At 34.3% G+C, this 26300-nt stretch overlaps 8 protein-coding genes across 11 annotated transcripts; 4 read left to right on the top strand and 4 right to left on the bottom strand.

The window, feature by feature from the left end:
• Window positions 1–932: 932 nt before the first annotated feature.
• LOC123007246 (homeobox protein ceh-30-like) lies at window positions 933–4537 on the top strand. The gene is made up of 3 exons (XM_044402432.1): window positions 933–1210; window positions 1330–1572; window positions 4054–4537. The coding sequence occupies exons 1-3, from the start codon at window positions 934–936 to the stop codon at window positions 4458–4460; spliced, it is 927 nt and encodes a 308-aa protein (XP_044258367.1). The 5' UTR covers window position 933; the 3' UTR covers window positions 4461–4537.
• Window positions 4538–4635: 98 nt separating this feature from the next.
• LOC123007243 (synaptic vesicle glycoprotein 2B-like) lies at window positions 4636–16981 on the bottom strand. Its single transcript, XM_044402428.1, has 10 exons — window positions 16722–16981; window positions 8462–8518; window positions 8082–8243; window positions 6755–6917; window positions 6346–6706; window positions 6086–6291; window positions 5767–6035; window positions 5557–5716; window positions 5379–5506; window positions 4636–5322 (listed from the first exon to the last, which is right to left on the bottom strand). Exons 1-10 carry the CDS (start codon window positions 16837–16839, stop codon window positions 5267–5269), a joined length of 1680 nt encoding a protein of 559 aa, XP_044258363.1. The 5' UTR covers window positions 16840–16981; the 3' UTR covers window positions 4636–5266.
• LOC123007242 (proton-associated sugar transporter A) lies at window positions 13028–15498 on the top strand. The gene is made up of 7 exons (XM_044402427.1): window positions 13028–13581; window positions 13626–14080; window positions 14126–14227; window positions 14278–14474; window positions 14519–14749; window positions 14800–15105; window positions 15153–15498. Exons 1-7 carry the CDS (start codon window positions 13397–13399, stop codon window positions 15378–15380), a joined length of 1704 nt encoding a protein of 567 aa, XP_044258362.1. The 5' UTR covers window positions 13028–13396; the 3' UTR covers window positions 15381–15498.
• A 71-nt stretch (window positions 16982–17052) lies between the features above and the next one.
• LOC123007239 (tetratricopeptide repeat protein 21B-like) lies at window positions 17053–22226 on the bottom strand. Of its 2 annotated transcripts, XM_044402420.1 has the most exons (6): window positions 21969–22225; window positions 21696–21920; window positions 18724–21526; window positions 18505–18674; window positions 18352–18456; window positions 17053–18298 (listed from the first exon to the last, which is right to left on the bottom strand). In XM_044402420.1, the coding sequence occupies exons 3-6, from the start codon at window positions 21359–21361 to the stop codon at window positions 17246–17248; spliced, it is 3966 nt and encodes a 1321-aa protein (XP_044258355.1). In that variant the 5' UTR covers window positions 21362–21526; window positions 21696–21920; window positions 21969–22225; the 3' UTR covers window positions 17053–17245. The 2 variants fall into 2 exon arrangements, with proteins under 2 accessions (XP_044258355.1, XP_044258356.1); XM_044402421.1 differs by lacking the exon at window positions 21696–21920 and having other exon boundaries at window positions 21969–22226.
• Window positions 22227–22260: 34 nt separating this feature from the next.
• Window positions 22261–23472, top strand: LOC123007247 (isoaspartyl peptidase/L-asparaginase-like). The gene has a single exon (XM_044402433.1). It carries the CDS (start codon window positions 22360–22362, stop codon window positions 23278–23280), a length of 921 nt encoding a protein of 306 aa, XP_044258368.1. The 5' UTR covers window positions 22261–22359; the 3' UTR covers window positions 23281–23472.
• Window positions 23266–24103, bottom strand: LOC123007248 (phosphomevalonate kinase). 2 transcript variants are annotated; one of them, XM_044402435.1, is made up of 4 exons: window positions 23962–24103; window positions 23702–23910; window positions 23501–23653; window positions 23266–23449 (listed from the first exon to the last, which is right to left on the bottom strand). In XM_044402435.1, the coding sequence occupies exons 1-4, from the start codon at window positions 24042–24044 to the stop codon at window positions 23325–23327; spliced, it is 570 nt and encodes a 189-aa protein (XP_044258370.1). In that variant the 5' UTR covers window positions 24045–24103; the 3' UTR covers window positions 23266–23324. The 2 variants fall into 2 exon arrangements, with proteins under 2 accessions (XP_044258370.1, XP_044258369.1); XM_044402434.1 differs by having other exon boundaries at window positions 23501–23910.
• Window positions 23755–26283, top strand: LOC123007250 (putative sulfiredoxin). The gene is made up of 2 exons (XM_044402436.1): window positions 23755–23925; window positions 25936–26283. The coding sequence occupies exon 2, from the start codon at window positions 25937–25939 to the stop codon at window positions 26267–26269; it is 333 nt and encodes a 110-aa protein (XP_044258371.1). The 5' UTR covers window positions 23755–23925; window position 25936; the 3' UTR covers window positions 26270–26283.
• LOC123007244 (zinc finger protein 502-like) lies at window positions 24108–26161 on the bottom strand. 2 transcript variants are annotated; one of them, XM_044402430.1, is made up of 5 exons: window positions 25391–26161; window positions 25119–25294; window positions 24927–25067; window positions 24754–24881; window positions 24108–24704 (listed from the first exon to the last, which is right to left on the bottom strand). In XM_044402430.1, the coding sequence occupies exons 1-5, from the start codon at window positions 25395–25397 to the stop codon at window positions 24134–24136; spliced, it is 1023 nt and encodes a 340-aa protein (XP_044258365.1). In that variant the 5' UTR covers window positions 25398–26161; the 3' UTR covers window positions 24108–24133. The 2 variants fall into 2 exon arrangements, with proteins under 2 accessions (XP_044258365.1, XP_044258364.1); XM_044402429.1 differs by having other exon boundaries at window positions 25119–25364; window positions 25411–26160.
• Window positions 26284–26300: the final 17 nt, after the last annotated feature.

Raw genomic sequence — 26300 nt, 5'->3', positions numbered from 1 at the left:
ATATTTTATGCAATACTTTTGTCATCACTGAATCCATATTCTCGTTTTTAAATGAGAAATTGTTGTAGATCAACGTATTTCATTGGGTACCGCATACGTCAAATATCATCAGTTTTAACTGTGAAATATAATATAATAATACATTCAATTTAAAAATATCTCAATAGAAACCTTTCATTGTGATACTTGTGCATTGTAACACTCTCCACTGCGTGGCTCGTGTCACAAACTACTCCTATATCACAATGAGAGTGTTTGTAACACTTGTTTTTTAATATACTACCTTTTGTACTATAGTCTCCACTTAACAGTAAGAAATTTTTTACATAAATAAAGAAATGTTCGATGATTTAATCATCGTAATTCTTAAAAAGTGTTAATAATTCTATACAAATAATTTTATAGTATCTGATTAATCTGTTAAAAAATAATTTTCAACTGTTTTCGATTTTTTTATGGTGGAATTTTTTTCTTTTTTATCTTTTGCGACATGTTTTACATTTTATCGAAAGAACTTAAAATAGTTTACCAAATTAAAAAAAAAATGCACTGCTGGTCATCTCTTTTGATTGATGACCCCTTCAAGGTCTTCCGTCTCAAAAATCTAATCGCCCCCAAATTCCTCATTCTCCTTGGAATGAATGATGGTAAATCTGTTTCGCGTCAGCTATAAGTCCAGCAATAAGGGTGTAAACGGTTGAGAACCACACGTAAAAGGAAGTATAAAGGTGCGAAGATGGATTTTAGGGCAAGTTGAAAACACGCGAAATACCAATCTGTAGCGGCGGCTGACGAGATGAGCAACACGGGGCGGGCATTTAGAGGGAGGGACAGGTACGAGGTGTTAGTTGATTCAGCAAAGGATCTAATGGACCAGCCTTAGAAGGCACAGTAGCTGAAACACAACTAGTCCTCGAAATCATCTCCTGAATCATGGAACGGTACGAAAGTGACCGCGACGTGTCCGAAGACGAGCAACATTTTTTAGAATCGGGTGACGATTTTACTTCGGATGAAGAACAAAGTGTTGATATTGTGGCGGAAGAACAAAAGGAAGAAAGTTCGTGTGAGGAAAGTGTAAATAGTAATAAGTTTTCGATTGATAGCATTTTGGGACTAAATAGGAAATGCAAAAATGAAGAGGACAAAATTAACGCCAAAGAAATTAAGTTTGTTAAGCCTACACCGCTGCCGGCGGCTCCACGCACAGGTTGGCTATCATAAATTTATTCATAAAAATAACAAAAATATTATACAGATTTTTCATTTTTTATGAGTAGTTAGATATAATTTTTTTAATTTTTAAATTAACAAATTTGTTTATTTTAGGTTTATATCAATCAGTCATAGATTTGCAACAATTTGGAAGACCTGATCCTGCTCCTCCCGATCCTGGATTGTTGGAATTTCTTTCAAATTCTAAAGTTTCAAGCTCTCAAAATAGTTCTTCCGAATCATCTTATATCCCTTATCATCTTCACCCTGGAACAAGCTCTTCTTCTTTTATTTACACAAATTGGTTGAATGCAACTGCAGATCATAAGACTTCTAGCCACATTTTTGGATTACAGGGTAAGTTTTTAAAATTTCATTCAGTTTTAAATATAGACAGATTTTCATTACAATACAACTCTTTTGGCAAAAACTAAAATTTAACTAACAGATTCTCCAGAAAGTTGGAAATTATTTAATTATTATTTCACTTTAAATATTATAACTTTTCTTTCTGTTACATTTGTCATTTATAATTATTGACGCTACAACACGTAAATATCCGCAATATCATGCAGTTTTTTGCGAAAACTGTTATAAACTTGATAAGCGTAATTCTAAATTTTAACGCGTCGACTCAATCACTACTTGAAATTGAATACTCTTTTTTATTTTTTTTATTTAAAATTCTTAGAAACCATAAAAAGAAGGTATTGGTGTACCTACATTTTTAATAAAGCTAATTTTTTTTACAAATTTGAAACATTTATAGCTCTGGTTAATAATAAATTAAACCTTCATTACATGATTAATGATGATGAAAAATGAATTTTTCTTGACCTAACTTTATTCTTTACAAATAATTTATTTGTATCATTTAATTACCTAAATAAAAATGTGAATAACATTTAATACTACCACTCCAATGACAATTTAAATCTAATTTCCAAATTGTATTTTTTTACCTTAGATCTTTTATATGTATAAATTTATATAATGAATAAAGGGAGATTTTTCAGTGTGTCCATTTGGAAGTAAAATCTTTCGTTCTGTTTTGGAAAAATGGATTAGTTTTGCTAATATTTCAATTGTTTGCCCCAAACGAATTAAAAAGCAGTGATGTTGTCGATACGGTAATGTCACAACCAAGAATTTAACAAAACATTAGAGAAATGGTCACATAATTATACAAATACAGATCTGGTCAGTTTTATTTATTGTATTTCTACCCTGATAAAATAATGCTATAGTTTTAAAATAAATAAATACACTGTTTTTACTTTATTACGCATTTATTTAATAAAATACAGCACCGTGCATTTGTGATAATTCTAACATCAATAAGAATAAATGGAAATTAAAAAAATCAAATCTCAAACTATCTTAAATCGGCATTAGAATGCCACTTATTTTTTATCTATATGCCTTACACATAGCTACATTAAGAATATATACATTATAGAACAAAGTAAAGTAGTTTTTTTTTAATAAAAGCATGTTAAATAACATACTAGACATTTTTTGTTATATTTAATGTATGTATGTACATGTATACCTAGGTAATTCAAACGAATTATAAATAATTAGAAATTGTAATCATTGTTGTACTGTGAGAAGAATCAGCACGCGTTTAGAAAATGTTATTATTAAATACTTTTAAAGCTATTCAATTAATCATATAAAAGACGTAAATGGTCGTTCATTACTTCACAGAAGAGATGAACAATAACATGAATGATCGAAAATGGTCGGATCGCGTGCAGCTTAATAATAAGATGGCGTAATAAGAATTGAACAATTTACGAATCACTTTATTCGCAAACTCATTTATTATAGTGCTGATAACTATTATTGTTATTTACTTTACACAACTCTTAGGCAAAAAAATTGATGTATGTGCTCCTCTTTAAAATAAAAAAAATGTTTCAACTCATTGGCAAGCACGTAAATCACGTCTAACTTGTCATTTCTGTAATTGACTTCTTGGAAAACCGCCTGGTGTGAAAAAAAGAAATATCTTGAGCAGGCTTAAACAAACTATTAACTACTTTAACAAATAAAAATTTTTAAGAAGTCAAACAATGTGTTTTACATACCTACATGATCGTTTTGGAAACAGGTGGTTAAGACTATAAAACAGTTAATAATTTCCAAAACCAATAAAAGTAACGTTTCAATTCAGCTTTCGAAATTAACAAATTCGGAAATCGGTTGTTGCTTTTTATTGACACAGCTACTATAGGTACCTACTAAATGTGTTGCGAAATGACGTTATTATGCTATTAGTGAATAATTTGTCGCGTATAAACTTATAATTGTTCAAATAGGTAGACATTAACATTAATTAGCAATATGGTTATAGTGTTTATGTTGGTTGAATCCTGATCGTACGTGCTAATTGAAAACAAAGGGCACGTTTTAAATGTATTTACCGAAGAAATTACCGCACGACTAGCGGCTGCACAAAATCCAGAAAAAGTGGGAGAGATTATGTGCTTATGTGTGTTGACTTAGGAGTTTGACACTGTCATGTCACATAACTTACAAGCTGACAATTTGCCTGTTAAACACCTGTGTACAATTTCAAACACAATATTTATCTACAAGTCGCATTTACTACCGAATTTTTACCTTCAAACCCCGAATTTCACCAATTATCCTCCAATAAAACCACTAAATACATATTTATCAAAGCAAAAACGCAATTACGTGACATCAATAAGCAAACTCAAACAACTGTTAATATCGCAATGTGACAATCGTGTTAGTAAATGCAAATCACATGTTTACATCTTTATTTTACGACAATTTCGAAAACTCTCTAATTCCTTCCATTTATAGCGCCCAAACCGGCCAATCGCAGGTCCAGAAAACCGGGACTGGACCGAAAACCCAGACAAGCCTACAGCGCCAAACAACTGGAAAGACTAGAAAGCGAATTCAAAGTCGACAAATATCTAAGCGTTAGCAAAAGAATGGAGCTTTCAAAAGCCCTCAATCTCACTGAAGTACAAATTAAAACGTGGTTCCAAAACAGGAGGACAAAATGGAAGAAACAATTGACGACGAGACTCAAAATGGCGCAGAGACAGGGACTTTTCCCACCGCATTATTTCGCGCCAGCCGCACAACAGTATTCTGCACTTTTTACGCCGTACTATTCGACACTTGGGTGCGTTTTTGGCGTCCCGACGATAGAGGACGCCACAGCGACGGAAACAGTCCGAAGAGGATCTATTTCAAACTGAATTTATATCGACATTAGTTCATTGTATCTTGCTGTATATTTGTATTTATTATTACATATTAAATTAATTAATTTAGACATTTGCCAATTTTTTTATTACCAATTACTTAAGGAGGGGGCGCGAGTAATTCAGCCACAAGATGGCGCATGTTTTAAAAACTCGAATGAAAGAAGTGTTTATAGATAAAATTTTAATCGTGTTTTGGGTAATACAGTTGATAAAGATAACATCGGTGGCTTAGCGTACAAATGTGCTACTGTGCATAATTTGCACAATTTTTGAACTTTTAAGTGTTTCAAAAGTCTAAATACAAATTCTGAAAAGGTAATTATGATGAGCCAACAAACCTCAATTTTCGTTGAAAAAATGTACGATAAGCCATCGTCTGTTATAAACCACTAAAATAAAAAATATACACGTTATTAACACAAACTTAGGCGTGAAATACTTTGTGAACTCTTTTGAAGGTTTTGGACCTTGAGCTTATTACAAAAATGCTGGTAAAACAATAATTATTAAAAAAATAGATTCCTATCTAAAGGCACTTATCCCTAGAACCTCCCTCAGAAATAACAATCTCGATCAGAAAAGTGCTGTATTTCTATAAAATAAATATAAATAAATATCTTATAAGTAAATAAGTTAACTATAAATAAAACATTCTCCTAACAAAAATAATTATCATTTTACATTATTGTACGTACATTTAAACCTAAAAAATCGAATGCGATTCAGGTATTTTGTTGTCAATAAAGTACAATTATCACAAAGTTATACAATTTAAAAAAATAAAAACTAAAGTGATTCTAGTCCAACGCTCCTTGGCCCGTGTTTGGCAACATTAGACACAGCAAGCCGCTTCCTGTAATGAAAAATAAGTGTAACAGGTGTGCAAAAGGTAGATTAATTGTCACTCACCTAATAACATAGCTGCAAATAATACAATCGGGACGACGCAATTCAAATCAATGAGGAAGCCAAACAACAGATTACCAATGAGAGCACCTCCTCGACCAAATGTTAACGACAAAGCAGCGGCCATTACCCTAAAAATTATTTTCAACAATATTCTATTGCTTTCCTAAAAAATAATTACCTCAAGTTCGTTGGGAATAAATCCACCATAACACAATATACGGTACTAATTCCCAAACTTGTTAAAGCTTCAAAAATACACGAAAGAACCAGGTTTGACGTTGCTGAATTGACGAAATACAAACCAAAAGTGACAGCTCCAGCAACAAGTAAACTGAAAACTATTTGAAAAATTAGTTTCCATTAAAGAAAAAAAAAAAAAAAAACGAACCTAAGAAAAATTTAGCTCCCAGTCTGTGCACACACAACGGTAACCAAAAGCTTGTAGGAATACAAGCAAGACCAATAATTAAAGTGTGAAGAAAAACAGAATCGGCAATAGGTTCTCCACAGAATTCTTCATGCGATGGTGTGGTCATATTGACAGGAACCACAACCGAGGAGACTTCACAAACCGTAGCTTTTTCGTTCGGATGAAGATTTTCGAATTCTTCAAACCGGTAGAAAAGCTCCGGGAACCAAATCATCAAAGTGTAGTAACTAGAAATAAATGTGAATTTTAAGGGAAGACAAAAAGTAAATTTTGGTACCTTGTAGTTAGGCCAAATTGAATCAGACACGTAATTATGGTATATCTAAGATGTGGAGGTTTACATAAAGCCTTGGTCTGTTCCCAAATTTCTTGCATAAGCAATTTCAACTCTTTTGGCTTTCGGATCCTTAAACTACGAATACTGCGAGTGGATTGTTGAGAAACCACACTCATTGTGCGAACTTTTTCTCTTAAACTAATCACCTAAATCAAAAAAGAATGTATGATAAAGTCAGTGGCAATTTCTAGATTATTTACCGGAAAGTTGGCAGCACTGTCTCCCGTATTACTGGCATACATATCTTTCAGAACTTCTAAAGCCTCTTCCGCTTCGCCACACTCCAGTAAAAATTTCGGACTTTCCGGGAAGAAGAACAGCCAAAGTCCGATAAAAAGACTCGGAATCGAGCAAGTGGCAACAAACAAGTTCCAACTAGCAAACTTAAAATTATCAGTTTGGTACACAAATTCCATAGGAATTATGATCCAGGCAATTCCCGGCAAGACAATAACGCCGAGAGTCCAGAAGAGTTCCATCCAACATAAAATCGTCTCGCGGTATTTGCCGGGTTGAAATTCGCCCAAGTAAGGGAAACAGATGCCCATTGCACCTGTTATACTAAATATAGAGTTAGATGGGTTTAAAGGAGATTTGGGAAAGGCTTACGCAAATCCGTTTAGGAATCTAAAGAGCATGAAGAGCCAATAGACTTGGGAAATACTCGATAAGAGGCCGCAGCAGCCGTCCATGAGCAAGGCACCGATTAATACTGTTTTACGTCCTTTGGTGTCAGCCAGGCATCCCCAGAAATACGAGCCAATTACCATACCTAAAAGAGAATATTATCTAGCGGATATATTTTTATTTAAAAATTTTAATAAAAAATATAACTTTTTCAAAATTCTTTTGTGATTTATGTTAAATGTATGTAAAAATTTCGTACCTAAACATAATTTTATTTTTTTAAGAAACTTCAAGAATCACTAACTCACTGATGAGTGATGTTTGATTTTATCAACATTATAAACTGAATTCTAAACTAGTGAAAAAAAAATAAGCAAATTGTTGGAGTTCGACCCGTACGAGTACAAAGATTTTCTTTGTTTCTACTTCAAAAAATATTTTTTAATTTTATTTTAAAATATCTCGCATAATACTCATAATAGTTATGTCAAATAAATTAAAAATTCATTTCCTTAATAGATCTGACCTTTGTTGATATAATTTTATTAAATACAAACTACAGATATTTAAAAACTAATTTAAAAAGATTAGTATTTATAACCTGTAGTTACGCCACTGCTTTGCACAAATCAAATATTTGATAAATTATTAAAAAATCTGAGTCATAAAATATAAAATATTAATAATTGTGTAAATATGTATATTTCATATTCAAATTTTTCATCAATTTTTATTACTCAAACAAGCCGGCATTTAGTCGGCTATCATCTTTGTCCTTATTTTTTTACAAAGACTAGTTTTACTTTTTAAAATTGTGTAAAACGTTAAATCATATTTATATTACTAATACAATTAGAAATAGTTAATATAAACATCATGTCAGTATTTTTTAAAGTTTTTAATTGTTTTATATTTACATAAGTAATTAGGGGTATACCTATAGTAATTATCGTAGTTAGGTTCCAGAAGTAAACTATTTAAAAAATGTGTGTTTTGGTAATATTTGCAACAATTTGTTTACAGTTTCGTTTATCAAATTGTCCCGAAGCTGTAAACCTTCGTTCCGAATAGGCAATAAATCTGCAAACCTTGTTGAAGGTATTCCAGCTTAGGATCCCGCGAATAGTCGAGGTTGTCATTGATTTATGCCTAGAGTGTCTGAGACAATTTCATTTTAACTATGACATTGATTGAGTCTCGTTCAATTTAAGAGAGTTTATGATCGCTTTTTCCAACAATAGTATCCGGTCAAGGCCCTCAGGTTTAATTTCCCTTTCTTGGTCTCGATCTTATCTTAAAATTCACTTACCAAGCATGGGGGCGGCTGTCAGCCATCCTTTGTCCGAAGACGACATTTCGAAGTCGCATGTTGCCGATGGCAAAACGAACGAGATTATTGTTATTCCAACGGCGGTGTTCAAATAAATTAAACCACATATTGTCAACAAGGCGAAATGAAATTTTCCGAAACCTACAACATGCGATTTTAACCCTGACGAAACAATACGGCAAGGCTGAGATTAACATCAGATTTTGGCACCCATCTGGGTCAAGTGTGACCCTCCCTTAATTAAGCTAACAGGGCACAATCGATTCCTAACCACCTGTTATTATCTCAGACGAGCCCGAGGTAAACAATTATTGTTAATGTGGCCGTTATTGATTTTTTCAAAACGGAAAATTTCCTACCTGTGCTCTCGAGCGCCCTTTCGAAGTCTTCGCCTTGGCCCTCGATGAAGTCTAATCCTGAAGAAAGAAAAAAAATTAGTTGGGACAAAACCGAGTTTGCTGATTCGAAGCGATGAAAAACACTAACCCATGTTGGTGTCGTAGCAAACGCTCCAATACAAAATCCGAATAATTACAGGTGTCACTCGAAGAAACTCACAGTACAATAATATTATTTAGCCGCGATTGTAAATATCATATCCCGCAGTACGTTACCTTCGCATAATACTGATTTTCATTGGTCAAATGTCCATTATCAGTCATTATCTCAAGTTCATCTACTCCCAGATTGGTTATTTTCGATTTTTGCATCGGTTGTGGTTTTACAAGCAAATACCCATCACTCGAGTCACACACGCGTTAATTAATTTAGAAAGATTTTTTTAAGACGACTTAAGACGGATTAAGTTCTCTTTCTCGTGACATCCGTGCTTGTGGCAGTAGTATAACAAAAATGATGGGTCTAGTGACAAGTTCAACTAAAAATAGAAATAATCGATGGTTAAATTAATCCCATTAATTAAGTTTACACATGTCACCTGTGTTATGGAGCAGTAATTTGGACCACATTAATGTTCCATTAAAATACTTTATGCTCACGGAGAAAATTATTGCGTTCTAATTTCTATCTATACATAATAACACCATCAAAAATTTACCCATGTTTACCCCTTAGATGACAATCGATAAAATCAATCACTTAAGTAAATTTAGACGCGTTTAGTATACATCAAGCACGATTATTTTAAAGAAAAAGAAAGTAACACACTTAGCTTATCATTCGCTAAAATTACCTCTACTTTTATTCGAATTGTTAGATCGTTTCGTGTGAATAATTTACTAGACATTAAATTAAACATCTGGATCTTAAATTAAGCAGAAATGTTTACTTTTAGATCAAATATATAAATCAAAGACCGTAAAGTCAATCAATTCGAAAATACAATTAACAGAAAATTATCAGTTACGGAAAATACCCACCGCACCAAAGTTATTTGTGTGATATTGTTTAAAATTAAATTATCGGGAGACATCTCAGATTTTATCTTGTTAAAAAATAGACAAATTAAATATTTTTAGAGCAACACGAATTATACTAATGAACAAAGTTCAATTTTGTAAAATTGCCAAAGATATTTTTATTTACTTCGTTTTATCAGCTAAATATTTTTGATTCACATCCTGGTCGCAAACAAATAAAAAAATGTGATTGATTAAAAAATATTTATTGAAAAATACACTAAAGAAACAATATCTCACAAAATACTTTTACTACATTGAAACACAAATTAACAATACATTTTGAAATAATACAATTTGTATTTTTAAAACTGAAATTATCGAGTGCCAGGTCAGATTTGACAACCAACCGAAACACTCAAAAGACAAAAGTTTACACCTGGCATTAGAAAACATAAAAATAAAATAATGAAACAAAAAATGAAAAAAGTGTAACATACACAAAAATACGTTGTACAAAAATTCAGCAGCAACCTTTAAAGAATCTAATTTTGGAAAAAATTATAACTTATTTAATTATAGAAAATGGTCTATAGAAAGTGGGGTTTAATCGTAATTATTATTTATTTTTATGAACACGCCCTTACAATGTTACAATTATATTCCTTAAGTAAAACATTTATTTTAAACAAGAAATTACTTTCTAGCTAAAAGTTTCAAAGCTTGAAATAACAATAATTTTTGCAAAATTATACGAGTATAATGTAATAAACTTGAAAATATAAAAAAACAACTTCTGTGAATAAGAAATTAATTTAAAACAACAGAACAAATTTAGAAAAAAAATATTTTCAATGTCTTAACTCTATTATCTATAAAGGTAATAAACTAAACAGAATTAAAAATTTGTTTAATATTCTTAATTATTATGCATCGGACTGTTTGATTAATGATTATTAATAAATCACAATCAATAAACATTTTTAGAAATAAGATAAAAATTGGCCAACTGACAAAGTGGCAATGGAAATCAAGGACTTCGTAATAAAAATTAAAGTTATAATAGAACAAAGCAAGGCAATTTAATTTTTAAACCGCAATAATGTTCCAGAATAATAAAAAGCTCCAAGTTAAAATTTCATTCATGAACTAAAATACTATAATAGTAATTTCCCAAGTATAAATTATGTTCAATTAATTACTGTTGATTTTTATAGTCACGTTATTCTAATAGTTTGAGTTTATTAACCTTAATTAATGAAAATTCATAAGAGAAATGGTGCATACAAATTAAACATTATGATTATGAAATTGATTTTAGTCCTTAACCTTGGACATTTATTATCAATTTCTCAAATTTCTAATTAATGAAATAATAAAATCAAAGGACCGTCGTAGGCAGTTTATCAACCTGAGATTATTCCCAATGCCGTATTTAGTAACAAATCAGTTGACCTTTCTTTTACATTTCGCTCATTAGCGATTCATTCAAAACGAATTAAATCCTCAAGCAAATAATCCGCTCACATATTAAAAAATTCCCTGTGACTAAATGAAGTCATCGTAAATTCATCGGGCCACCATTTATCCGTTTGGAAATTAATAAAGTGTTAGTTAAGCCTTCGACCCTGACCCGCATTCATAATCTATTATCAAACTGTAGTCCACGATCCGGCTCGCAAAAAATTCAGAAAGGCGTTCAATTAGCAGCTAATTACACGCTTTTACGTATCGATCAATCATATCGGGAACCAGTTTGCCGAAAAAATTCCGATCCAAAAGGGCACGCTATTTTTGGCGGATGGCAGGAAATCCGATATACAGTGCGGTCAAGAAGAACTGGTCCATCTGGACGCAAGGACGCGTACTTGTCCCAGACAATAATAACACTAGGTGTGAACTCGATTTGAATACAAGATTTTTGTGTACCAGCACCGGAATTCATAATGTGATATTGACATATTTTATTGCTAAAATGTTGTTCAAATCGCAAGGAAATTTATGAGACCGCTAGAAATGTAGTGGTATTTAAATGGTATTCAAGTGGAAATGTGGGACACTTTTTAATTGCACGATTCAAGCGAGTCGAAATTTTTATGGATTTTTATATCATGCGTAATTAGTATTATATTCAAGTATTCAACCCACGTGGAATATACCTATTTCCCAACACAAGGTGACGCTGTACTAAGGACAAAATCGATTTCAATTCTAGACACCTCGTTTATTAAAAAAAAATATGACTTTAGACTCGAACTGCAACAATAAAAACACAAAAAAACTACGAATTCTCAAATATATAATTTAAATCTTGCAATAAGTAGCAAAAACAAAATAATTATTATTTTTTCAAGAAAAAAATTGTGGTTCAATTCCTGGTCCAAAAAATACGTTATGTATTAAGGCTAACTACACATGATGAAAAAACACAGAAATTTCTATTCTATTAATTTAAATCAAAAACACGCAAAAATTTAATTTTCAGTAGTATATTGCAAAAGTAAATTTCAGAAGTAAAATAATTTTTAGTAAATACCTACTGACTTGAAAATCGGAAGTTCACCCTGCATATTAGAAACAATAATAAAAAGTTTAAATATGTGTTAACATATACACAAAATATATAAGATTGTTTATAAGTTTTAAGTAAGTCTCCGAATAGTCCATTACTAAAGTATAAATAAACATACAAAAAAAATTTTTCGCTTATTATAAAATTTATAGCTAGCATATGAAAGGAAAATAAAAAGCAACAGGTAAACACAAACAAAAGTGTAACAAACTCCAATTAGTACTAACAACAAAAATTAAATAATAATGAAATGACCATTTCAAAATAGCTTTGAGCGACTTGAGCCGTAGATGAATTTAAAGTTTTATTCACGTGTTACTGAGTGTTATTAAAATTTTATTCAACCCACGAACAATACCATTTTCCAACTCAAGGTGACGCAATTAAGGACAAAAATTTATTTTTTCCAGAAGGTGTGGAAATTTACAATGAAATTCGAGAAATATCATTGTTTTTTTCTAATTTAAGAAACAGTTATCACATTCAAAGCACTTAACACTATTAGATTTAATTATCTGATAATAATGTAAAAGATAAGTGTTAATCGGTTATTTTCAATCGTAACTTTTCCGTCCAACAATACGTCATTGGATGTTTAGAAAGTTACCAGTTGTAGCCGGTTTTATTATTTTATAGTTCAATTGTTACAACTTTATATACCACAATTCGCCAATAAACAAATTACTCATAAAAGAAATATTTTTATTATCTGCCTACAGTCCACGAACCACTCTGTATATTACATGATAATCGTTATTTTTAAAAACGATAAGTGTTTTTAATGACCCTAAAAATAACCGGCAATAAAACCTAGTCTTATATGCCAAAAATCCACGGAAAAATTTCCAAGCGACCAAAATAAAATCAAATCTGGTTAAAACCGGAGTTTCATAAAGTGTAAAGAAAACAAAGTGGAATAAAGTCTTATTTCATTCCAAACTTAATGTCAAACCAAGTCAATTATTTGAGACTTAACTTTATCAGTTGCTTACAGAAGCATTGAGGGCAAAGAAGCCACGCAAGTTTAAGCCAATTAAAGTTTGCCGAGTGTGACAACTGAAAAGCTGTTGGATTGAGATGTTTTCAGCGTCGCATATTTGCGAGTTCATTATGAAAAGCATTCATTTACACAACAAAAACTACCTATAATTAGATTCTATTCATTATTATTTTGACTGAAACACACTGAAGCAACTTGTTGTGCTTCTTTCCGGAAATTTATTTAATTTGATAAAAGATTGAGTCGCATTTTACACCCCCAAAGATACAAAATGCGCAAGACGGACCCAATAAACAGCGCGAAGATGCAGTCGGGGTTTGTTTGCTAAAGGGTGAATCTATCAAGTGGTTAAAATATGTGAAAAATGGGAACTGAAAAATTACACGAGTATGAGGGTGTCTTAGGCCGACTACACACCCTCAGAGACAACATCAAAGACAGGTGGAACACCTGGAAAGAAGAGAGTCCAGGTAGATTATCCTCTCTTTTACTAAGACGTGAAAAAACACCCCCAGGAGTCATCTACGAAGACTATTCTCATATCTACAGGTAAAACCGTTTAGTTTTGAATAATTCAAACAGATTTATTTCAGACGAAAAACCCGGACTGAATTGATACGTATTTCAGCAGCTGTAATGGGAATTGAATTCTCATATTCAGCGGAAACAGCTTTCGTATCGCCTACATTATTGAAAATCGGTGTTGAGCACAAACATATGACCCTAGTCTGGGCTTTATCTCCCCTTATTGGATTCTTCCTAACTCCAATTTTAGGATCATTGAGTGATCGATGCCATTTAAATGCCGGACGACGAAGACCTTTTATTTTTGTGATGTCTGTTGGAGTTTTATTGGGCCTTTTGTTGGTCCCCAATGGAGAACTATTGGGCTATGTAGCAGGTGACCCTAATCCTTCAGATCCTCAATACAATAATTCGCACCCTTGGGGAGTGTTTTTCACGGTTTTGGGAACGGTCCTCCTGGATTTTGATGCCGATGCGTGCCAAAGCCCAGCAAGGGCATATTTGTTAGACGTTACCATTCCTGGTATGATTTACAAGACGACAAAACCCATATAAATAGTGATTTTAGATGACCATGCCCGTGGTTTGAGTACTTTTACTGTGATGGCAGGACTAGGGGGATTTTTAGGATACGCTCTAGGAGGGATAAACTGGGATGCGACTCTTATAGGTAGGTACCACCAAAGGTTTGAATCAATTTTTTCGACAAAATTCTTCCAGGCAGATTACTAGGAGGTCATGTTCGGGCTGTTTTCACTCTAACAACTCTAATTTTCGTCGTGTGTGTGTCTTACACTATCACTAGTTTTAAGGAAATGCCTTTGAGACTCCTTGAATTGAAAGGAACTTTAGAAGAGGCAGATGAAATCAAAAAAACCGGGTCCAATTATGGTAGTTTAGAAGTAGACGATGAACAAGTCTGTAAGCTCAATTTTTAACAAATATTAACCATTTTTTTCAGGAAAATTCTACTCAATACATTTCGATCAATAGCGATCAACCAAAATCGAGGAAAAGTATAGTCCCGGCACCTAATGCATCTTTACTTATTTACCTCAAAAGTATTATCTATATGCCTAAATCACTGAAAATCTTGTGTTTGACGAACCTTTTCTGTTGGATGGCTCACGTCTGCTACTCTCTTTATTTCACAGATTTTGTCGGCGAGGCTGTCTTTGGAGGAAATCCAACTGTTAATAAGTCTCAAAATTTTGTAATTCCGTACCAACGTATGATTTTTAGGGCCTTGATAGTGACCCCAATCGTGAGTTATACGAAAGTGGAGTCCGATTTGGTTGTTGGGGAATGTCAATGTATTCCTTATCTTGCGCTTGCTACTCTTTGATAATCGAAAAATTGATTAAAAATTTTGGTGCCAGAAAAGTCTACGTTGGGGGTCTATTGGTTTATTCAAGTGGAATGTTTTTGATGGCTTTGACTAAACATAAAGTTGGGGTTATTATATTTAGTTGGACTGCTGGTGTTATGTACTCGACTCTTTTCACCATGCCATATCTCCTAGTTGCTCACTACCACGCCAAAGGAACGGTACTTTATCCACAATCAAAAAAAAAAATGTTAAATAATTTTTCCAGTTTGAGAAAGTTGAAGAAGGGAAAGAAATTACTCAACAGATCCGAGGCCTCGGAACCGACGTTGCCATAGTCTCAAGCATGGTTTTCCTCGCTCAATTTATCTTATCAATGTGTATGGGTTATATTGTCAATGCAGTGGGGACCACCACCGCTGTGGTCGTCGTTGCAAGCAGCCTGGCTTTTTGTGGGGCTATAACTGCAACCCAAGTCGTCTATTTGGACCTTTAAGTTATTTTTAACAAAAAAAAATGCATGTTTGGTGTCCTCGTCACATTTTGGCAAATATTCGTGTTTTGATGTGTCCAATAGACGTGACTTTGAAAAGGCAAATAAAATATGAATGTTGTAAAAATGTAAAATTGTTTTATTACCTCAAACCATTAAAAAACTTTTTATGAGCTCTGAATTTATTTTTTGATTTTTATTATTTTACGTGATACAAAAATAAGTCTAGTGACGGAAGCCAATGTCAGTGCCAGCTAATTTTAACTAATTAATAATCGAAAATGTTTAACAATGATTCACGTCGGATACCTGTGAAATTCTTATAACTGATTTGGCAACGAACAATTTGCGTAAATAATTCAGAAAATAAAATTAAATTGTTTGTTTTTCACTGTAAAATGAGTTGGAATTTTCACAAGAACCGACTCAAAAGCTACTTACATGACTTAATAGAACTGATTTTTAGTCACTAATACCTTTTTTGCTAAAAATTGATCAGCTTAATTCGTTTATGCAAAGTGTTTGAAAGCTTCCGCGAGACATACTAGAATTTTTATAAATCGACTAAATGGCAGCTAGCCAGTGCTTTCTTCTTGGCTAAATTCGTACTTTGATCTAGGTTCGTTCTCAAAACCTATTTGGTCTCTTACTTCGTCACAAACAATAGCTTCTTGTTATTATGAAGCGTTAAATGCGTGTTAAAATTGTTTTCTTAGACACGTTACCTAACAATGTCATCTGTTCTAAGTCTCTCCAGTTCTGACAACACTGATGTCTTCGGCTGCCACTCACAAACTACCCGAGTGAATATCCAAGTCAAAGAAAAAATATTTCAAAAATACATAACATTTGTGGAAATTAACTGTCCACATGGGTCATAACCTCATAGATTTATGGCCGCATTTGCGGATAGAAAAGCGTCTGAGAAGCAAAAAAACAGACATAAAAATATAAATAAGTATAAGAAAAATACGGTTTCCAATTGTTTTTACTTATCCTCAATGACGCGTAGGATGGTAACTGATCCTCCGCTGTACCTAAATCCAGATTTTTAAATTTAAAGTTTTTCACGACCTTCGCACAACAATAAAAGTTTTATTATGTCGATTTGCGTCTGATAACTAAATTAAATTAATGAAATCACGCAAACGGTTGACACAGCTGGTCAATCAGCGATAAGAAAAAAACCGCTATCGTCTCCAAACTTACATTTTGCCAATGATTTGGCGGTTTTTTGACCCTGTTTTGCAAACATAATTTGGCGCGACGGCGTGTATAAATATTGGCAATTCTTTGCAAAACTACAACAGTCAAAAATGTTGCTTACATGCTTTTTTAACTCACTCTCACCATCTTCTCCAAAGTCGTCATCCACGGGGGGATAAATCTGTATATCGAAGAGAATGTCACTACCGGCCCATATCACTCGTGCTGTGTTGCCTTTGCCACCATGTTTAGCCATAACTCCATAGAAACTTTGTGTCTGTCACTAAAGATACTAACACTTGAACTTGCCAACAAATTCAATTCAAAAATAATTGCATCATAAGATTCTTTCTAAATACTTCGTGCACGTGTTTGGCTGCCATCTAATGAACACTGGTTTTTTCCATTTGCCACAAGCTTTATTGCTTGGCGTAAAAATAAATGTCGCGAAAAATAAAACAAACCAACGGGAATACAGACACTAGTTTATTAATTTTATCAATCACAATACAGAGACACCAAAATTCGGAATGGACGGATCAATCTAACACAACTATATATATGCTGCGCCAAACATTTATTACTAACTGGTAGTTAAATTTATCGTTTGCAAATAATAATAAGTTCCTTTGATAAAAGCTATAAATTTTATCAGGCGGCCTTCAAACCCTTAAATTATTTAGACACTTGTCAAGAATGTCCTTTTTGATTTTAGCATAATCAGGGCTCAGTTTAAGCACCTGTTGTCCAACATCGATCGCATCAGCGTAATTCTTACTTTTCATCAGACTATAAGCCAACTTATACCCAATCCCGACATTTGTCTTCCCCCCAAACCTCCAGGCGGCTTCATAATTAACAACAGCATCTTTAAAATGCTGCTCTTTCTCACAAATAAATCCCAGAAATTCATGCGCTTTACTACATGCCTTATTATGTTGAACAACTTTAGTCAGCAAATCATTCGCAACATCGTATTTCGACGACTGAATGTAATAATCAGCGAGTAACAACCAACATCGTTCCAAATACTCCGCATCTTCAAAAGTCCAAGTGGCTTTCGCAACTCTTTTCAATTGATTCTTCGCCCGCTGCGTTTGTTTCAGCAAGCTATAAGCCGTAGCCATACCCAAAATCGGTCCCACATGATCCTTGTACACATTCTGGGACCCCAAAGAAATAAAATCTTCAAGTCCTTTCTCAATATTGTACTTATCTTGAGTCGCCAATAAGCGGAAGTTGACCAAAAGTCTATATCGCAACATATCGTCACCGTTAGCTTCAAGACGGTGTTTCAGTTCTCTTAAAAGCCGTTCCGCAGTTTTCAAAGCCATACTTCGAGAATCCCGATACTCGATATCTTCATAATCGACAAACTGGTCACCAAGCATTTCATCGTCGGGGTTTAGACAAATTTCAATCATGTTGTATAAGGCTTGTTTTCCCCATGTTGGGTCTTGACGAGATAAATTAAAGTTTCTTAAAGCACCATTAAGATTACCGGAGTACCATTGATACAAGGCGGTACAAAAAAGAAAACCGGAGTCTTTAACCGGATTTTCTGTATTTTTTTCAGCATTTGTTAAATATTCAGAAAAGTCGTTTAGGTTTCCTGTACGTCGCATAATTTCGACTAAACGCACCAAGGCGGTCCAATTGGTTGGTTGTTTTGAAATCAATTGCGTGAAGTGAAAAAGAGCCATATCGAAATCAATCTAAAGAAAATTCTTACTCTATGTAAACAACATGAATATAACATCACACTTACCTTTCTAAAGGCTATATCAGCCATCATGACTGATGCATTCTCATTTTCTGTATCTAGAGATAGAATATTAGTACATATTTGCTGACACGAGTCCAGGACATTCATCTAAAAGCAAACCTTGTAACTAGACAAAAACAACTTTTCGACTATCACCTGCATGTATAATTTTGCCAAAGCTGTCAAAATTTCAGTATTACTCGGCGAAATCTCAAGAGCATCCTTGTAAAATTGTACAGCTTTATCGTTGTCTTTTAAAGTAGCAGCGATTTCGGCCAATTTTACCCCTATATCGATCAGAAGCTTTATTTCGTCTTCTAGGACGTCTACAAAAAAACACCATTATGTACTCCCCGTATTGATCAAAAAACATACTTGTTTGTTCCACAGCTAAGCGTTTCCTAACTCGATTTTGATTTTCCTTGGCTTCTGTAAGAACAGTCAAAGCTCCTGGTAAATTCCCTGATTTTTCCCGAGCTTGTGCTAATAGCATCAACAACTTAGTTTTGTACTGTAGCTGAGTTAAGTCTTCTAATGATTTATCGTTTTTAAGCTCACTCGAGAGTAAAGATTCAGCTTTTTCATATTCTTTCATTGATATGTAAAGATCGCCCAATTGAAGCCTCAACTCAGGATCTTGAATCGTATTAATTGCCTCTTTGTAGAAAGCCACAGCTCGGGCAAAATAATGCGTCTTGACTAAAGCTTGACCCATCTTTAATGTAAGATAAGGATCTTTAGGATTTTGTTGAAGCCCCTGATTATAGCATTCAAGAGCGTCGTCTGGTTCTAGGATAGTCATATATGCGTCTCCCAAAAGAAGATAACTCTCGGGCCCGGGATTTTCATCTACCATGTCTTGGTAACACTGCAAATATGCATAAGAATCTAGTCGATACTTCAGCAAAATATCAGCTAGTTTGGTCCTCGCTTGCAAGTAGTAACTTTCATTAGGTTTCACCTTGTTCAACAAATCTATAGCCCCCTGGACGTTTTTTCTCTTAACAGCGTGATCAGCACTTAAAATTAAAATTCGTGACTCTTCTGGTGTCCCTTGAAATTCTTCGACTGCACTCTCAAGCAGTTTTGCAGCTTCGTCATTTTGACCAATCATGTTATGTGCTTCGATTAACTCAATGTAAATAGACGCTCGCTCAATAAGTGTTAAGTCACTCTGATCTTTAGAGTTGTAAGTAGTGATTTCTGGATTAATATTAATCAATGTTAAAGCCGTAGTTAAAGATTTAATAGTGTCAGAGATATTATTCAGATTTTTGTCAACTAATCCTCGAATATAATGAAACATCGGGTTTTCCCGAACCTTGAAATTGTAACTCAAACCAACTTCAAGACTTTGAGCCGCTCTCTCATAGTAACCATTCTGTACTTGGATTTGAGCCATCAAGAGATGGGCATCGCTTGAAGACTCGTCTTCTACTTTCGATAAAATCTGCTCGAGAGTGGTCATAGCATTAGTAGTGTCTCCAGTCAAGTACTGAAGCTTCGCCAACAAATACGAAGCTTCATAAAGACCAGGACATGCTTTTGTTACCACTTTTAAGGCATTTAGAGCCGTGTTGGCGGCACTTGAAGTTACCCGAACTCCTCCTTTAGTATTACAATCACTAGTGTATGAAATATATTGGAGATATTCCTTCACAACATCCAACATAAAATCAGGGTCTAGTAACAACAGGTACGAATCGGAATAATACTGGTGTTTGACGAGATTCAACTGGAGATCATTTGCTTTTTTCAAAAAGATCAAAGCTTCGTCGGAGTTATCAGAAATTTTAGCTCGGATTAAATAAAGTTGAGCCGAATTTTGGGAATTCTCCAATTCAAGCAAAAAGTCGACTTGTTTTTTCATCTGATCGGATTTACCGTTTTCGGAAAGTTCACATAGTGTGAGACCCATCAAAGCTTTCAGCGATGTTTCGTCCAGTTTTGTTGCCGTTTTGTAATACTTTTGGGCTTCTTTGATCCGACCTAGAAGCAGACACTGGTGACCCAACTCAACAATAAACTCCACATCATCAGAATTTATCTGAACCGCTCTTTCGACCATTTTTTGTGTCTCTTTGAGAACGTCAACATGTCGGCCACATATCCTCGAGTATAATTTTGCATTTTCGATGAGAATTTTCCCGTTTTTGGGTTCTTGTATATCAACTTCGTGAAAATATCTCTTAATGCAAACAATAGCCTCGTCGTAGTTAGCATCACGGCTTAATAAAATCAAAATATTGATTTTTTGGGCATCAAGATTATCGATTTTGTCGTTAATGATCCTGTTCATCGTTTCAACAGTTGGTTCCCAGTCTTGGAATGCAAACTGTATCTTCATTTTTTGAATTAAAGGTAAAATAGAGTTGGGATATCGAACTATTGCTTTATTTACCGCTTCTAGAGCTTCCTCAAACTTATTCTGAGTTAGATAACTTTCGGAGACGCCCAAAATGGCGTCTAAGTTACGTTTGTTGTCTTTTAAAGCTTGTTCAAATATTTCTGTAATGTTTTGTGAGACTCTGTGTCCCAGTTTTTTCAAATACAGCAAAACCCAGCCCTTTAATGCCAAAGCTTCGACTAAATCTGACTGAATATTGAGAGACTTGTCGATATAGTCAAGAGCTTTCTCCGGTTTGTTTAAAGCAAACAAAACAAAGCCGGAATAGCAAAAATCGATCGCTTCAGCCGATTTTCGGTAGTCACGAACTTGGGAATCCAAATTATGAAATAATTCTTTATTAGAGACACCCAGAAGTTTATTAGAGTACATTAACCCGATTGTAGCCGAGAGTTTTACAGTATTTTCATTCTTTATAGTATCAAACTCGTTTATACTTTCTTCTAAACGATTATTTAACAATAAAGCAAGTGCTTGATATAATCGGTAGGAACTTTCAGTTTTAAATTTTGTCGTGCCCTCTTTACACGCAGCTATCATTAAACTGTAGTATTTTTCACGAAAATAAAAAAATACTTTTGATCTGTAATCGCTTTGATCTTCCATTTTTAATATTAAAAGTCAACGTAGTAAAAAATATTTATTTTTCGTTTCTTATTCGTCTACTACAAAATCCTTGTACTTATCTATGTTCCGTGAATAAACTTTGTATAAAAATTCACAGGTCAATCTCATCTTCTTGTTGTTCTCAATCAGGTGGTCAAAAATTCGCTGAAAAAGCGCCAAATTTAAATTCAGCCGTCCACCAACCAAACAAAAACAAAATAACCAAATGTTAAAATATGTTACAATAGAATATTATCAAATATTGTCAGCAACATTAGCAATTTTGGTTATTTATTACAATAGTAGTAAACGTGCGATTAAAAAACATAACTACCTCAGCAAAAACAGTGCCTAAACCTTGACCCTGCAATCCATCAGGAATATTTGTATGGATTAAATCATAAAAATCATCATGTCTTTCATATTTAACAGTAGCAATGTGTGAATCAAAGTCAATGTATAAAACGCTTTGGTTATCATGCACTTTGCTTGTTTTTAATAATCTAATTAAATGTGAAATTCTACCGGAAGCCATTTGTGCCAGAGTGGGAGATAGAAACTAAAAGAAGTGCTACAGAGATTCAGAATTTTATTATGTTTCACTTACATTTGAAAAACACAGTCTTTAGATAGAGAAAAACCAAAAAATTGATTATTTGTTCCGGTTATTTCAATTACAACAAAAATGACAAGTGTCAAATCTTCGAGTTGGCTGTCCTGATGAAACGATGAAACTACTACATTTTTCGCATAAACAAAAAAAATTAAACAATGGGTTTTGGTGCTAAAAGTTTATTTATATATTTTTCTATTGTAATAATTCTTATTAAAATGTTGTTTTTCAAAGTATTTTCAAATTTGTTCTTTGTTTCTCTTAAACAATCACTAACTGTTTAACCAACCACACGACAAAAAGTCCCTATATTTTTTAAATCAATGTCACTATTTAATCTTTCTTATTTACTCAATTTATCACTTAATAATTATACTTTTAGCAAATGTCGTCCATTGAACCAATTGTTCTAGTCCATGGGGGCGCAGGAACTATCAGCAGCGACGAGAAAGCCACGCAGTTGGTCGAAGGGGTGAAAAAAGCGGCTCGTGCCGGCTACGAAGTCCTAAAATCCGGAGGCAGTGTCTTAGATGCTGTTCAAAAAGCCGTCGAACTAATGGAAAACAACGCAATATTCAACGCTGGTCTCGGCTCAGTCCTTAACGTCGAAGGCGAGGTGGAAATGGACGCTAGTATCATGCTGGGGGCTGATTTAAGCGCAGGAGCGGTGACTGTAGTCAAAGACATCAAAAACCCTATTGCTTTAGCAAGACTCGTCATGGAGAAAAGCGATCACGTGCTACTAGCCAGCGAGGGGGCTAAAAAATTTGCTATAAACCACGGGATAGTTCCCCTAGCTTCTGGTTCTCTGGTCACGGATGCCACAAGAGAAGCCCTTGCTAAATGGAAGGCTAAACAAACTAAGGCTTCAGCTGAATTGGGCACCGTGGGGGCTGTGGCTATTGATGCCCATGGGCGACTCGCAGCTGCCACTTCCACCGGAGGGAGAGAAGGGAAGTTAGCAGGGAGGTCAAGTGATACTTGTATGATTGGGAGCGGGACTTATGCAGATGATGGGATTGGGGCTGTATCAACAACGGGACATGGGGAGACCATTGCCAAGTTCTGTTTGGCGCATTCTATTGTAAAATCTATGGAAAATGGGCAAAAAGCTGATGAGGCTACCAAGGGTTGCATTGACAAAATGACCAAAAAATTGAATAACACTGCGGGGGCTATAACACTGTCCTGTCGAGGTGAAGTGGGGGTTGGGTTCAGCACTAATAGAATGTCATGGGCGTATCAGAAAGGAGATGAACTGCATTTTGGGGTAGACCAAAACCAACACGAGTTTGAAAAAATATAAAATTTAATTAAATGGAATGTGCCGCCACCTAATTCAAGTCAAACTTAATTGAAAAATAACATAAATTTGCCCAAACCCTCTCTCAACTCTTCAGATGTGTTGTTTTTAATAATCAAATCCCAATCATTGAAATCGTCTAAATCGCACTCAGACGTAACATTATCAACTCCTGAAAAAAATACTTAAGCGTCACTGGTCTGGTGTTTTATTTCTGTAATACCCTCAGTAAAAATCCATCCCCTTTTTTGCCTAGTCATTTCGTCAGCTTCAACTCGAATTAATTTAATAATCTTATCTTTGTACGTGTTTTTGAACCACTGAATATCAGTTTTACGTCTTATGTCGCTAACAATCCAAAACGGTCTCGATTCGGCTACAATTTCGTTTTCGTATATAAAAAAAATGAAAGATATGTGAGTACCCATTTTTGTAGCAGCTTTGCAGAAAAACCCAGGGTCTTTTACTCTAATTTCATCACTCCATTGAATCATTTCAGCGCGAAATTTTTCTTTTAACGGACCATCAGTCATCATTTCATTTACATCATCAGTAGTTAAGTTATGGCTTTCAGCATACAATCGTTTCAGTGGCCCTGAAATTCGAATAATTGTGTAATTCTCCTCCCCTAGTCTGAAACAATCCCAGGTAAAAAAAACTCCATTTCCTTTGTTTTAACAATACTTTTCTTTTAATGTTTCACAAATGTAATCTTTCCCCGACTTTCTTTTCCCACTAAACAATAAAATGAGTCGAGGGTTTTCCATTTCGACTTATAGTGAAAAAGTTGGGTTATGTCGGTTACATTGGTTTAATAATAAAAACGAAACAGCACAAAAACGACCATATTCATTAATTAAGTACAATGATGCCTCGTTACACCTTTTTTCGAGGCAAATTTCCGTCCGCACTTATCACACTTGAACCAAACTCTCTCCCCATGAGTCGCTAAATGTTCCTTCAACCCATCTGACCTAATGAACGCCTTTTCGCACAAATGACACGCGTAGGGCCTCACCCCCGTATGACACCTAACATGCACCGTCAACATATATCTATCAACAAATTTCTTATCGCAATATGTGCACTTGTGTTTCTTTTCTTTACTGTGGACCCGCCTGATATGATCGTTTAAATTCCGGTTACTTTTGAATATTTTCGAGCAGACTTCACACACGCATATTTCTCGGGCGTGTGTGGACATGTGGACATACACAGCGGACGCAGTCCTACCCTTGTAATTACACAATTTACATTCATAGAGACGCTCATCACTGTGTGACTTCAAATGGACAGTCATTGCAGTTTTAGAGGAGAACCGTTTTCCACAAGCTTCACAAATGTGGTCTTTTCGGTCCGTGTGGATTGTGATGATGTGTTGTTGGAGGGCTGCTCGAGAATTGAAGCAACTGTGACATTGAGAACACCTGGGAATCACAGAAATGACTTTTTGGTGGCAGAAATTGGGGGATTTACATGTGACGGTCGGTGTGTTTGATCAGGTGGAGTTTCATACTAGTTTTGAGGATCATTTTGCCGCATTTAGGGCAAGGGCGTTTGTGATTTTTGTCATGTTGAACCAAGTCTTGTCTAGTAGAAAAGACCTAGAAAGGGGTTTAAACAGCTTTTTGGAGCAATAGCGAAATTACCTCCGAGCATTTATCACACTTGAATACTGGGTGCCCATCATGGGCAGGCTGGTGGTCCAAATATTCCAAACAATTGGTAAATTTCTGTGAACATATTTCACAAATGTACACATTTTCAGGAATTTCAAAATTAATCTCATCCTGAAATCATATTGCGGCTTAGGTAGGTTTCACCGAGAAATTCGATTTTACTTCAAATTCCTGTTTTTCTTTTTCATGCTGAACAAGTAAGAAATATTTGAAATCTTGCAGACTACCATCGGAATCCTTTAAGAATTTAAATTTGTCTTTACAAGTACGCAGTCCTTGCCCCTTTTGTATCCAATTTAAAAGTATTTCATTGGCTTTTGCACAATTATCTCTGAAAACTGACCAATCATTGATTTTGTCTAGACAAGAATTGCATGCTGTTGTAGGCAATTCATCGTTATCTGTAATCTAAGAACTCATATGAGACTATTTACCTTTCATATTCTTATTTTACCTCAATTGAAACATAGTGTTTAATTTTTTCCATTACATCTTTATTACTTAACACCGAAATCAAATTTTCCGGTTCCTCCTGTAAACATAACCTGCAGACTTGCATTATGTAGAAATTCTTCGAAAATTGATTAAACTTGTGCCGAAACCTGAAAATTATTACACAAAAAATGGGGTTAAGAGTGGTCAAGTTGGGGATTTTCTATTTTCAGATTTGGGGTTGGTGGACATGCAAATTTCCAAAGTGGCACCATTGCCCAGTGTGAAAATTAAAAAAAATATTTAAATGTATTTTTTCATTTCATACCTTTGCACCAATAAAAACTTTATTACGATTTATTGTGGTAATTTCAAATATCATAATAAAGTAATAACATTATAACAGAATTGACTATTGGCACTTAAAATAAAAGTTGATTATCATGAAAGTAAACAAATTATGATAATCAAAGTACTACGAGAAAGTATAAAGGAGTGTTAAATGCATTAATTGCCCCATTGTTATCAAAATCGTTCACTTTTTCAGTATGACGAGTATCCACGCTGGTGCAATTAGCGAAGTCCACGAAATGCCGATGTCTGCGATAATAAGACCGTTTCAGTCTCAACTCGAAGAAGACAAAGTGAGTTCATTGATGAACACACTATCGAACCCGAGTAAAAAAAGCGAAGTTCCACCGATCGATGTGTTATGGATCACTGGACGTGAAGGTGGGAATTATTTTTACAGTTTTGGGGGCTGTCATCGATATGAAGCGCATAAAAGACTGAATTTGGATACGATTAAAGTCAAGTTAGTTAAGTCGAATATTCAAGATTTGAAATGTTATTTAGGTGGCAGTATGCCCGATTTGAAATAAACAAATGTTGTTTACTTCTTGGTTTTATTTA

The sequence above is a fragment of the Tribolium madens genome, unplaced genomic scaffold (assembly GCF_015345945.1).
Source record: "Tribolium madens isolate multiple individuals breed KSU strain unplaced genomic scaffold, Tmad_KSU_1.1 Scaffold_3;HRSCAF=73;Tcas5.2_LG2, whole genome shotgun sequence".
NCBI lineage: Eukaryota > Metazoa > Arthropoda > Insecta > Coleoptera > Tenebrionidae > Tribolium > Tribolium madens.
Note: the sequence above shows the minus strand (reverse complement) of the source record. Positions and strands in the feature narration are given on the sequence as shown.

Coding starts and splice junctions, on each gene's coding strand:
- LOC123007243 (XM_044402428.1), bottom strand. CDS start 16,839: ATGGCTAAACATGGTGGCAAAGGCAACACAGCACGAGTGATATGGGCC. Junction 6,292..6,345: donor ACAGTGCTGCCAACTTTCCG/GTAAATAATCTA, acceptor TTTTTGATTTAG/GTGATTAGTTTAAGAGAAAA. Junction 6,036..6,085: donor CAATTTGGCCTAACTACAAG/GTACCAAAATTT, acceptor ATTTATTTCTAG/TTACTACACTTTGATGATTT.
- LOC123007239 (XM_044402421.1), bottom strand. CDS start 21,361: ATGGAAGATCAAAGCGATTACAGATCAAAAGTATTTTTTTATTTTCGT. Junction 18,457..18,504: donor TGGCAAAATTATACATGCAG/GTGATAGTCGAA, acceptor GTTTGCTTTTAG/ATGAATGTCCTGGACTCGTG. Junction 18,299..18,351: donor CTGATATAGCCTTTAGAAAG/GTAAGTGTGATG, acceptor AATTTTCTTTAG/ATTGATTTCGATATGGCTCT.
- LOC123007244 (XM_044402429.1), bottom strand. CDS start 25,515: ATGCAAGTCTGCAGGTTATGTTTACAGGAGGAACCGGAAAATTTGATT. Junction 24,882..24,926: donor AGTGTGATAAATGCTCGGAG/GTAATTTCGCTA, acceptor ACCCCTTTCTAG/GTCTTTTCTACTAGACAAGA. Junction 24,705..24,753: donor AAACACACCGACCGTCACAT/GTAAATCCCCCA, acceptor TGTGATTCCCAG/GTGTTCTCAATGTCACAGTT.
- LOC123007246 (XM_044402432.1), top strand. CDS start 934: ATGGAACGGTACGAAAGTGACCGCGACGTGTCCGAAGACGAGCAACAT. Junction 1,211..1,329: donor GCCGGCGGCTCCACGCACAG/GTTGGCTATCAT, acceptor TGTTTATTTTAG/GTTTATATCAATCAGTCATA. Junction 1,573..4,053: donor CCACATTTTTGGATTACAGG/GTAAGTTTTTAA, acceptor TTCCATTTATAG/CGCCCAAACCGGCCAATCGC.
- LOC123007247 (XM_044402433.1), top strand. CDS start 22,360: ATGTCGTCCATTGAACCAATTGTTCTAGTCCATGGGGGCGCAGGAACT.
- LOC123007248 (XM_044402434.1), bottom strand. CDS start 24,044: ATGGAAAACCCTCGACTCATTTTATTGTTTAGTGGGAAAAGAAAGTCG. Junction 23,911..23,961: donor TGTGAAACATTAAAAGAAAA/GTATTGTTAAAA, acceptor GGATTGTTTCAG/ACTAGGGGAGGAGAATTACA. Junction 23,450..23,500: donor GGGATGGATTTTTACTGAGG/GTATTACAGAAA, acceptor TATTTTTTTCAG/GAGTTGATAATGTTACGTCT.
- LOC123007250 (XM_044402436.1), top strand. CDS start 25,937: ATGACGAGTATCCACGCTGGTGCAATTAGCGAAGTCCACGAAATGCCG.
- LOC123007242 (XM_044402427.1), top strand. CDS start 13,397: ATGGGAACTGAAAAATTACACGAGTATGAGGGTGTCTTAGGCCGACTA. Junction 13,582..13,625: donor GACTATTCTCATATCTACAG/GTAAAACCGTTT, acceptor GATTTATTTCAG/ACGAAAAACCCGGACTGAAT. Junction 14,081..14,125: donor GTTAGACGTTACCATTCCTG/GTATGATTTACA, acceptor TAGTGATTTTAG/ATGACCATGCCCGTGGTTTG.